General features: G+C 37.2%; 1 protein-coding gene across 11 annotated transcripts in view; it reads left to right on the top strand.

Annotated features, from left to right (window-relative positions):
- The window catches only part of MAST2 (microtubule associated serine/threonine kinase 2), a 199,776-nt gene that overhangs the window by 38,998 nt on the left and 148,509 nt on the right, over positions 1-12,269 (top strand). For 2 of the 11 annotated variants that reach the window (XM_082313777.1, XM_082313785.1), the window contains exon 1: positions 11,742-11,887. The exons of 6 other annotated variants lie outside the window; for them this stretch is intronic. In XM_082313777.1, the coding sequence (XP_082169903.1) occupies positions 11,849-11,887 (39 nt within the window). In that variant the 5' untranslated portion in view covers positions 11,742-11,848. Of the gene's footprint in view, positions 1-11,741; positions 11,888-12,269 lie in introns of those variants that run through there. 3 more of the 11 variants (XM_082313786.1, XM_082313784.1, XM_082313775.1) reach the window with 2 other exon arrangements.

Raw genomic sequence — 12,269 nt, 5'->3', positions numbered from 1 at the left:
GCTGTTTCCTAGAGAGAGGTGGGTTTTTTTTTTGTTTTGTTTTGTTTTGTTTTTTTTAAATGTAGTTTGCAGGCAAGTTAAAATTCTAAGTCTCATGTCTATACGTTTACTTTATCATCAGAGGCAGTAATTTAAACACCCTGACCCCCACCTCCCCCGTCCAAAAGCACCTAAGAATTCTTCTCAGAAATTACAGTGATATATTTGCAACCTTATTTTTCCATAAAAATCTGAACAACTGATATTACTTCTACTTTTTCTTTAATTGGACAAGCTGATACAGGATTAAAATAATTATTTTGCCCGGGATTGACATCATCCTAGAGCTGCTTTGAAGCCTCCTGGATAATCTACTTAGTCCTTGACTCTTGTTTGGCCGGGTAGGGATGGTTTTTTCCGGACTTTTCCTCTGCTTCCTGTTGCAAAAGAAGCTTTGAAGGCAGTACTGAGAAGGAAAGGGAGCTGCTCTTGTGGGAAATTCAGGAGCACAGGACAGAGAGCAAACTGCTACAATAAACTGATAACGCTGATGTCTGATAACTTTGAGGTATATTTAGAATCGTGCTGCTGTTGTCGTGTTTGTGCTTTGTCCATCGCAGCTCACACTTTCATTTAGTTGCTTTCTACTTCAGTGACTTCAGAAGGAAACCTTAGGAGACTGGGGTTTCTTCAGCTTCATTGCCTGTTGTGGAAAGAGTTTCTCTTTCCCTTGAGTTCCACCTTGACTGTACAGGTTTGTGTTCTGCTATGAGATCATTCTGTCAATACAGGCTTGTTTACTTCACAACTTTGGCAATTTCGAAGGCTCCTTTCAGTATTAAACCATCCATCTTTTGCATTAGCAGATTATTTTTCAGCATGGAACTGTGGATTGCTACTGGTGATTGCCAGTGTTTCTTTCTTCTATGAAGACCTAATGTTTTGGTAGAATTGAATTCTGTGTTTTCTAATGTAGTTTCCTGCATTAATTAGTTTCTTTCTGGATCCTGTCAGACTCGGTATGATACCAGTCTTCTGAGAAGCTTCTTTTTTTGATGCATTTAAAAAAGACTCCTTTCATGGAAAGAATTTTCTCTAGGGATGCTGCCAAGACTCAGAAGACCAAGAAATCTTATCGCTTCGTATTTGAGTGTAATCAAACTGGCACTCGTCATCATTTTGTCTCTTTAGAGCTGGAACAGATCTGCAGATGAGTATGTATTTTTGGCATTGGCTTTAACCAAAATTGAAAGTAATGGTGTAAATTACCATGACTGCCAGAAGCACTGAGCAGTGGTAGGGAATCTAAGTTTCTGCAATTTTTCCTTCTTTCCTGGTAACTTCCAAGCCACTGGCCAATTTCATCCAGGCTTGAAAAAAAGAAGAAATGTCAAAACTAATTGTAATTGCAATTTCATAAGAATTGGAACAGAGTAGGAGACACCCCCTCACATTCTCTCAGAGAGAGACAGCTCATTGTTTATTGTGGCTTGGCAGCACTGGCTGACACTCAAATATGACAGCTCTCGATTAGCTGGGGGAGCTACCGTCTCCAGTCAGGTGGACGTAAAATAGGAGAGCTGGAGTTACCTCTGTAAGGACCATGGGAGGGAGCAAGATGATGCAAAGACAAACTGGAGTCTGTAGGAAGCTGTGTCTTTAATTCTGTTGCTTGAGAAGCAGCTTATTTAGATTGCAGTACTGAAGGAATCTGACATCCTGCTGTTTCCAGAATCATTGATGTTAGTGACTGAACTCTGGACGCTACTCCAGCAAATTGAAGGTCTTTCCACGTGCTGCCTTTGCAGCGTTCTGTGGTTGTCCCAAGCTGAGACTGCACTGAAAGTTTAGCCCAAGGAAGTGGTGGGTGTCTTCCCTGGACTGTAAATCTGACCTTTCAGAAAGGGGGGAGGGAACCCTCACATTTTGGTTGTGCATGTTGGAGCAGAGCATACTTGTGGCATCATCTGCAGTTTATTTCTTTGCTTTTCACTACTAAAGACATTAAAAAAATTAGTATTCTACAAGCTTGAAAGAGAGACTATTATCTAATTGGCTTTTGGTTGGGAGGATACTGATTTCTAGGTCAATGTAAAACAAATGAGCATTTAAATTGAAGAGGAGCAGCTGTTCCAAAACCCCTTTCCACAGTGCCTGGTTTTGTTAAAGATAATTATGTCTAATTTTAAATTATGATAGCTTTGAGTATTGAGCTTTGCCTTGTTACATCCACTGGCTCATTCTCCTTCATCAGTAAGAATGTTCCATCATGGAGCTAGGTTTCTGATTGGATTTATTTTTGTGGGCCTTTTGAATTATGAAGAGGAAGTACAGCTTTAAAGATGGGGTTTTCAACACTTTCATGCCAATGTTACCATGCTCCCATTTTATTTTTCGATGTCTCAAAACAGATATAATGTCTGATTCCTGTGGAAGTATACTGCTGGGAAAATACATATTTATGTAAATGTGTAAGATTTTTGCTCATATTTTTAGCTTGAATATGGGAACGTTAGACACTAGTGCTGAAAAAATCCAAGAAAAGCTCTTGTCAGCCCTTGGAAGGAAACATATGCTAAAGAAGTCCTGTGGATCACATACTGCTTGTTTCAATTAACACATTGATTATTCTCTGTCAGTTCTTGAGACAAAAGCCCAGGTGACAATTCAAATGATGCATGAAAACCATATTTCAATTTTTTCTAGTAAGCTTAGGTTTTTTTCTTTTAAACAAAGAACAAAAGATTTCAACTGTTAAGCTCAATGTTGTATTAGTAATTCAATAGGATGTCTGAACACTTTAAAGAACATATATTGTAAATATATTGCTGCTGCAATGAAGCACATCTGTTTTTATGAAATGTTCGTTGCTGGACATGGTAGTAGTGTCATGCATACGAATTGTGGTTTTGAATTTAATTTGGAGTAAAATGTAACTATAACTATCAAGAAATGTAACTTTTTTATTTTAATTTGAAATCCAAGCATTTTTTTACCTGCTAGTTTTATGGAAAGAGGTTGTCTTCACGTGCCTTTTAAAAGAACGAATGTCACACTTTTCCTCTGAGAAATATTCTTTGAGGCTCTAAGTCAACATCTTTTACTGTCTTTTGTTTCTTTTCCCTGACTAAATGTAATAGGTTCTGTTAAAACCAAAAAAGTTTGAGAGATTGCCAAATTATTATTATGTATCTGCTTTTTTGTGAGGAAAAACAGCTTTCAAAGAAAAAAAAAAAAACAGGAGAACTCATAAAAATGGGAGGTCTGACACAGATCCTGGAGGAGAGGAAGAATTTAAAAAAAAATATTTGTCATTGCACTGTAAATCTTTGAAATCCTGCATGAATTTATTCTTTTATCTTTCTTTCAGTTTTTGTTCTAGTTTAGTGGATAAATGTTGGGAAAAGGGATATCTATAAAAAACGAACAGCTTTTAACTTGTCTAGCATTTTAAGGGGATGACAAAATTGTGAGAAATGAATAGCAAAATTTTGTCGGAGACCAGAAAAGGAAGAATAAAAATCTGTCAGAATCCATCAGCAAAAAACTGCTGTGAGATGTCTCCCCAGGTATCAATGTAAGCTTAGTGTGGTATAGACAAGGAGAGTAGGGGGGAGTAAAAGTCCTCTAACTCCAAATGTTTTGGCTTATCATCTTCAAGTGTTTATTCAAAGGCAGTGTTTGAATGTATACCATGTTGGTCTTAAGCAGGCAAAATGGTACGATCTTTGGAGACTTGTCCAAGCGCTTTAATGTGTTTTACCTGGAAAGGTAAAATGCGAGGTATATTGGAATGAATTGCATGTGGATAAGTTGGAAAAATATACTGAATGCTGTAGACTCTGTTCTGAACAGAATAATAAAAGAAAAATCAGTTGTTAGCTTTAATGGTTTTTTTTTTCCTAATGAGTATATTTGACAGTCTAATTCATTATTTGTAAGTGTTACGCTAGTGTAATAGAAGAGGTTCCTTGTTTTGCGAAGCATCAGGTGTTTGTTCTGAAGAATTCAGTGTCCAAAATGACAAATAACCTACAGATACAAGTGAGAGGAAAATACAGTGAAAGACAGCTTGGTGTAGTCTCGTACCTCTGCAACTTCCTGTCCTTAAAACTCTTTAACTCTGTCAAAGAAGTGCTGGCTCTATGTAAAAATTGTCTAGCTTGTACTTCAAAGTCAAATGTGGCTTTATTGATGCAGTAAGAATGGGAAGCAGAAAAGTTTGGGAAGAATTTACAGAAAAGGCAGGTATGTATATGCGAACCACTGCTGCTGTGGTGAGGCTGCAGGAAGAGTGCAGCTAGCCAGGAGCGTGGAAGGACTGAAGAGGATAGCGGAGGAAGTCTTATATATAGCAAAATGTTGGGGGTATTTCTCTGCGTGCCCTTGCATGAGATACGAGATCCGTCTGTGATTTGTAGCTTCTATAGAACCAGTTTCTATGGCAAAATAGCTCATGGGCTAACTGGGTAAATGATGTCTTTCCTGATTCTTGAAACTACAGGTTTTGTTGTTTCTATAAACTTTTCAGTAAATATCAATACCTTTCGTTAGGGAAACGTACACAAGAGTTGGGATTGGGTCCTTGAGCTTTGGTTTTGTTGCCATTCTGATTAGAGGTATTCAGGGCTGATGTTTAAGTCTGAATGTCTCTAAAGCATGAGGGTTGTCTTATCATCAAGAGAATCCTGATTCTGGTAATGTCATCTCAATGTTTACTAAACAGAAATTATATTTCTTCAGGTTTAAATTTGCAGCATATATTGAAAAACGCTTTTCTGCCTATCGAAAAAAGTGTTTCTTTTAAAAATGGTATTGTATTTGAAATATAGCATCAGAGAAGCTAGTTTCCATTCTGTTCGAATGTCAGTTTAACTTCAGAACAAGAATGTTTGCATAGTGAATTCAACATCTTCTGTAAATATTAAAGTTTAATTGAAGATTCCTTTCCAAAGATGTTAGCTTTCAAAGGCGCTTGAGCCAAGGAACTTGTTTCTGCCTGGAAGCTGGTGTCTCTTCTGAATATACCTTCTATGGTACAGTATGAAAACAGTTGGTCTGTAGATGAATGAACTCTTTCCTCCACCCTCGTTGACAGCAAATTTACATTTGTATGGAAGATTAGTGGGTGTGCCGTCTTTCATAATGTATTGAATGTGGGGGATGGGGCAGTCTTGCCGAGGAATCTAAACCTAACAAACTGGAAACAGAACATGCACTGTGAAAGCCTGATTACTGTGTAAACCTTAAGGATCTTAGACATTTTTTCAGCATTTCTTCTCCCTGGGACCAAGTCTCATAAGAGGAGTTTGTTGTGGTTCAGAATGAGTTCCTATTACGGTTCACTGTTAATGCACAGCTTTGCTTCAAAGGTCTTAGTTTATCAAACTGAATCTTGTAAATAGGCAGGAAATCCAGAAGAAATTCAGACAAGCTGTCAGGCGAGTTTCCTTAGGTTGACTGCCAAGTTTTTGGGTTTTTTTGTGGTTTTTTGTGTTTTTTTTTTTTTTTTTAAACAAGTTACCCCATCAGCCTTCCTTGTTTCAGTAGTCTGTCAGTTTCTCTCAAAGGGACACGTTTTTAAATCTCCAGATAAACATAGCTTGATCAAATAAATAAATAAAAAAGCCCCAAACACTTAAGTTTAAGATTGACAGTGAAACATTTGGCTCATTTTGGTTGCACAGACAAATGTTACCAAAGATGTAAAAAAATTCCACTGAAATTGTCAGCTGATAATCTCTCGGAAAGTAATCTTTTTATCCCAGCAGACAATATGTTATGTAAGGAAATGTTGTATCTTTAAGGTTTGCCACAGTTTGATGTTCTGTTGTGTTCAGTTTTGATTAAATAGAGTAAGAAAAATAATGATTTTTTGAATCATGAAAAATGTGAATTTTGAATCTCAGTGTTTTAGATCAGGGAATTGTTCTTTTAAAAGTTCCTTGATAATAAAAGTATGCAATAAAAAGCATTATGTCTTGTTGCAGACAACTGAAAAGCTGTTGTTTTATTTTGGCCTGATTTTTGGATGGGAGTAGTCTTTGTATGGCAAAGCATGAATACGTCTTCATCGCTGGATCATCTTGTTGTGTAATGTTGACATCCTTCACACCATGTCTCCCATGATAGGGTCCCAGTTGTGTCAAAAGACTTTCTGGTGTTTCTGTAGTCAATACTAAATATCAGAAGTGGCTTAATATCTTTTCTAAGTTGTCAATGTAAGTGGACTTAGACCTGTAGTGTTAGGAGTTTATGGTGTGCAGCTATTGAGTTCACTTAAGCTATACTAGAGAGTACACAAATTTTTGATCTACAATGTAATAATTTGGTTGCTAAGATAACCTTTACTGGTTTTGCTTTTATGGTAGTGGTAGGTTTCCATTCTGATGCAACAATATAGACACAAAAGATGGGTTTTGGCACTGCGTCCTGCCTAGAAGGACTAGGAAGTCATAGCAAAATGAATTGCTCCCTTCTTCATATTTTACTTCTTAATAAACTGGATGAAACGATGAAAACTTTTTCCATGAATGTTGAGTGATTCCTGAAATATGCCTCAAGTTTCAATTACAATTTAAGATACGTAGAAGGTATTTTATATTCAGCGTACATAGTACAACAAAGAAACCGAACGCAACTCAAAGATGAGCCATGTGATTCTACACAGATACGTCTTTGTGCATATGTATATGCACAATCTAATATAGTAGATACAGACTCCTTTCTTAGTTATCTCCCTTTGCAGTTGCTTTGGTGATTAGAAAATGTGAGTAATAGGATAATAGCTTATTCACAATTTCTCAATTATTTTTTTGTAAGATGTATTGTACATAAGAACAATCGCACTACTTCATAGTGACTTCCTGTGGTCATGGCTTTCCTAACTGTGAAATTGATATGCCTTTGGTCATCTTCCACTGATGCTATTCAGAAACCTGTGGGCTACAGAATAGCTGAAAGAATTGTTGCTTTGATCATACTGAAGTTAATGGATGGAAAACTTAAGTCATGTTCAGACAGTTATTGGAACTGTTCTAACCTCTCAGATTTTTCTTTTACGAGGCAGAGAAGTAACAGATTTTGGTAGCAGGCAGTGGAGTGAGGTCTGAATCAGCATGGACGAGAAGAGATTTCTTCTTATCAACAGAAATGAAATTCTGACCGAAATCCAAGCACAGACCCCTCCTAGAGTTTTGCTCTGAAAGGTAGGGTTGTTTGCTGTCTAGTGTGTAAGGAATAAAATTCTAGGTCCTCTTAATATTCTTGAATGTCTTGTCGTACTTGTGGTCTTTCCTGTGATAATTAATGGAGATTGAGTTCCTGAAGTCTTTTAACTCTGATCTTTTTCTACCCTGAAAACATTTCTTTTGGATCTTCCACTTTTATCAATACTCATCTTGAAATATAGGTAACAGACATGATTTTCCATAATGATCTCATCAATATCATACAGAGAGACGTACCACTCATTTAGGACATGTAAGTTCTTTTGGTCTGTTCAGGGCTTACATGAACTGTCATAGCTATCACACTGTTTTTAGAATTATTTTTCAGTTTATAATTGCACTGTTACCCCTAATTCCTTTGTGGAGTTGATGCCTTTTAGGATGCAAGGCACTGCTGTCTTCAGCAAACACTACCTTTGTATTGTTCTACCTAAATAAAAACATAGAATGCTGATACTGGGTGAGCCCATTAGCTTATCTCTGATAGCAGGTGTCTAAGGCAGAGTCTCTTTGCAGAACACTTGCAGCTGTTTGTGACTCTGGGTTATCTTCAGAGTATTTCCCTCTTTTAAGAGTTCTTGGCAGATTCTTCAGTAAACTTGTCCAGAGGCTTTTAGCCATGCTCGTGATTTCCCCCCCCCCCCCCCCCCCCCCCCAGCCTTTTACAGCAAGAAATAGCCCAATGTGACTATTGTGTAAGGCAGCACCTCCTTTTGTTTCTTTGGAAATTGCTCTTAGCCTCATTCAATTAATCCTAGTATTGGCAAGCTGATAGAGCTGTCCTTTCTTTGCTACCAGTCTAACCATTGCAGGAACATACTTACCAGAAGCTCTTTCCATTTCTTGATGTCTTCAAATCAAGATTGAATAGCTTCTTCAGAGAGAGAGCTGCAGCCAAACAGGAAGTGGTTGGATTGCGTCCAAGTGATCCCAGCACCACGCTACTCTTTCTCTTTTCTCGTTGCTGCAAAGCAAAGCAAAATTTTCCCCAGACTTGTTAATTTGATGGAGGAAGGAAGAATTGAACTAGGATCTTACTAAAGTTATTGGTGAACAAACTTTGAATTCCTTCTATTTATCCCCCTTCCTAATTTTTTTTTGTGAAATTGAGTGACAAGCTAGATGCTGTAGGTCTTTAAGGATTCAAATATTATATGACCTCCTTATTTTGAATTTTTCTTCTGATAAACAGATATTTTATTAGACCCTTTCTGAATGCTGCTTGCATCTGAAAACCATTTGAGACATTAGTTTTATGATTAACTTTTTATATAATCGGTAAAATTATATTTTATGTACTTCTGTTTCTTTAATATCTTTCAGTAATATATCTTTTAGTGAAATGTCTTATACAAATGCATTCTCATCTTTCATTGGAGACCTACCTGCAGACCTTTTAAGATGTTAAAATGAATGTCTAAGGATGGCATAATCTCTTGATGAAATGACAGATAAATTTCTAAAGGTAATATTTTGTAAGAAAAAAAATTCCATGCCAGAGATTTGCTTCTAAATTCCATTTGTCCTTTGCTTGATTCAGTTTGGTACTAAATATTCTCTCCCACCCTCTTTCATCATTGCTTTTCTGTGGTAGATCTTGTTGAAGGAAGAAAAAGGGAGAGAGGATGAGTGTTAACAATTAAATATGAGGGAAGAAAAGGTGGTCACTGCATTCGGGATCTGTTTGGTGGTGGTTTTTGATCTGACATTTAAATAACTATTTGCTCTGAAGAAGGGAAGGGGAGAGGGAAGCTAGAGGAAAAACCATGCCTGCTTTTTTGCAGCAGCCCTGATTGGCTTCTCTGCCCCAGAAACTGGGAAAGTGTGGCAGGCAGCCAATTCGAAAGCATTCTCCCCAAGAAAGCTTGAAATTTGGAAGAGAACAGATGATTCTCATGGTATTCTGAGACTTGTGCCAGGCTCAATCAATTATAAGTCACTTGTGAAGACATTTTGAGAATTGGCGATGTCTGAATATTAAGGTAAATGATCCAGGAAGGATTAGCTGTATATGTGCTAATGAGAATGTTTTCAGTTATGTTATAGAAATAAGTGGGGTTATATACTACTGTTATGAGGCTTAAACCTTTTCATTTAGTGGCTGATTCAGGAGGAAAATACAAGGTGAATGGTATTGTGTAATTTTTAAGATTCCTTGATTCCTCTCACAGTGTATGTTTAATGCTGGTGGCCTTAGTCAGAAGCGGTAAGACCAATGATCCAGTTAGTGCATGGTCTAATGTAAATATTCCTAAAATCTCTTATAGACTAAAATAAACTGCAAAATGCATGTAATATATCTGAGTATGCATGCCAAAATGTTTTCTTTTTATGGGATTTTTAAAGTAAAAATAGAATTTGTTTGATGCTAATGTCTGATAAGTGTCTTTGGAATATTTTTCTGAGGAAGCTTACTTGATGGCAAAATGCAGGAAGTAATACTGAAATCCATGATAAGTATTATCACAGTGAAGAAATAGGATCATCTTATGTTTCGGTCTGCTTTTAAACAGAGCTTTATCTCTATCTTTATGTTGCTGTTCTCCCTGGTGACACGTTCTTAAGTTCTCCTGCAGAGTTTTGTGCATGGCTCGATGTTTTCCAGTTATATTTGCAAAAGAAGATACTGTTCCTTTAAAATCAAGTGGCTCATTGAGTTGTTTTTACTAGCGCGCTGCTTTTTATATGGTACAGTATACTCCATGCAAATGAGCTGCCTGCTCAGCCTCTGTGTGGCTGCTTGCCCTGCTGGGGAGCTCACAAAGACTCTGCAGACCTAATTCAGCATTCAGTTGTTTAAAACGGCAGATGGAAGGAGGTATCGGCAAGATGAGGATTTATTAGCTACTCACAATAAAAGACCACACTCGCTCCGCAGAGGATCAGAAAAAGCCTGGTGAATGGGATTGAGTTGTATCTGCTTTCAGCTGACTTTACAATGGTGTGTTTAGCTCATGTGACTCGGTCACTTAGCATGAAGATCAGCTAAAGATTTCCATGTAAATATATATTCCTTTAAGCACCACCAACCTGTGTGCTTGTATCAAGACTTTTTTTGGTTTGCAGCTGTCATAACTGTGGGAACAGGAACACTTCATCAAGCTGTGGTAGGCAGCCTACGGTCTGGGCTCTCATTGTTGTTGCATTTGCACACTTCAGGATGTCTGGCTGAAATCCCCTCATAAACACAGCTCTTGATGAAGTTTGATTTCTTTTATATATCTTGTGAAATCCATCAGAGGCTGAAGTTAGGTTCTTTCTAAATACAGTATTTATATTCAGAAGCTATAAATAGGCTCTTCCTAAGCTTTTATCAGGAGATGAAATCTGTTGCTTTAGCTTTCTGCTAAAAAAATTGAAGGTCGTTGCGGCAGTAGGTTCATTGTATTTGCAATATTTCCTTTTTTCTTGTCTAATATAGAAAGGGCATGTGTAGGACAAAGGCTCCTTGACGTGCTCAGTAATTTAAATAATACTGGGATGAACATACCTAGATTTTTATTTTTATTGAAATGGTGTTTGGTACAGCTAGAAGCATTATCGCTGTTTATTTTTCAACACAGGCTAACAGCTTATTTTAAAATGTGATTGGGATGCTGTATGTAAAGGGGGAAAGCCTTTTTTGACCTTGATGGAGTTGTATGTCTGAAGGTAGCTGTAAAACAGAAACTGCAGGACAGACTGAAAAAGCCTCAGCTGAACTGTGCTTTTTCTTTCTTTTTTTTTTGCCTTTTTGCCATGGATGACGAAGAGGGAAGGGCTTCTTAAGGCAGCTCTCTCAGTGATGAATAGATGAATGAATTCTTAAATGTTCAGAACTTGCAACATGTGTTCCAGACCCTTCAGCACATAAGAGTCGCAAGATCTCAGCAGTGAACTAAAGAATGTGCCCTGTCTGCTGCATACGAGAAGGAGACCAGCATATCTCAGAGATAGCAGAAACAAAAGAATGTGCGACAGTATCTGAAGAATCTGACGTTTGCTTTGTCGTACAAAGGAGTAAAGGAATTTTTCAAAAATCGGAAAAATAAAATTTTATTTTTTTCATAGTGAGGTTTTTCCATATTTTAAATAGTACTGTATCCTGTGTGTCCACAGAATTGATTTTTTAGTTAAGTGTGACCGTGTGTTTTTTAAAGGAAATGTGACCTGGATTTTGTGAGCTTATTATAAACAGTAAATGAAGGCAGCTGTTGTAGTTTACTGATCCCTTATAACAGCTCAAGTAAACTGAAATAAAGCAAAAATATGTGTTTGTCGGATCTAAATTAAATTCCACTCTTTGGCCTTACATGGAGACGTGGATTATTATATATTTCTAGAGACTTGTGTATATGAGGGGACTGAGACATCCAACCTTGAAAAGATTTAGGAAAGTCGAACAGATTTTTTCCAATGTGACCTGCTAAATCTGCCACAAAAGAGGCAGGCAAAATTACGTACAGATAGTCAGAGACCGTGGCTGCAGTTCTTCATGACAGGCAAATGAAAGACCATGTCCTATTTTTAGCGAGTGGACGGAGGGGGGGTGGGAGGGGGAGAAAAGTTTGAAAATAATGGACTTCTTTAACAGTTAGAGAGCAAAGCTAGCCAGAAGCAAGCGAGCTTTAGCAGGAATTTGTGATCAGCAGAGTTGAAATATGGATGATTCAAGTATTCTTCGAAGAAGAGGGCTGCAGGTAAGTGTTAACTTCAGTCTACTTTTTTTCCTCCTGCTTGCAATGTCGACAGTCTCGTAAAAATGATGACAGTCTTTTGAAGTGAGTTGACTGAGTAGATAACAGTGATGCCAGAATTTGAGTTTTTCTGTTTTCACCTAGTGTGTATTGTATTAATTAAAAGTAGTATTTTGTATGAAGTAATAAAATACAGCTTGTTAATTTCTTGATTTATATCCAACAGTCTTGTGAATATTCTTATGGAAAGAAGTGAAGTCTAAACTATAAGGCTTACCTTATTTTTGAAACTCCACTTTTATAGATACTTATAAAAATCTGTTAAGTGACTTTTCAGGCTTGCCTTAGAGTAGCCATTTTAGTTGAGCATTATTTAGAAACTAAA

The sequence above is a fragment of the Platalea leucorodia genome (genome assembly GCF_965183815.1).
Source record: "Platalea leucorodia genome assembly, chromosome: 5".
Taxonomy (NCBI): Eukaryota; Metazoa; Chordata; class Aves; order Pelecaniformes; family Threskiornithidae; genus Platalea; species Platalea leucorodia.
Note: the sequence above shows the minus strand (reverse complement) of the source record. Positions and strands in the feature narration are given on the sequence as shown.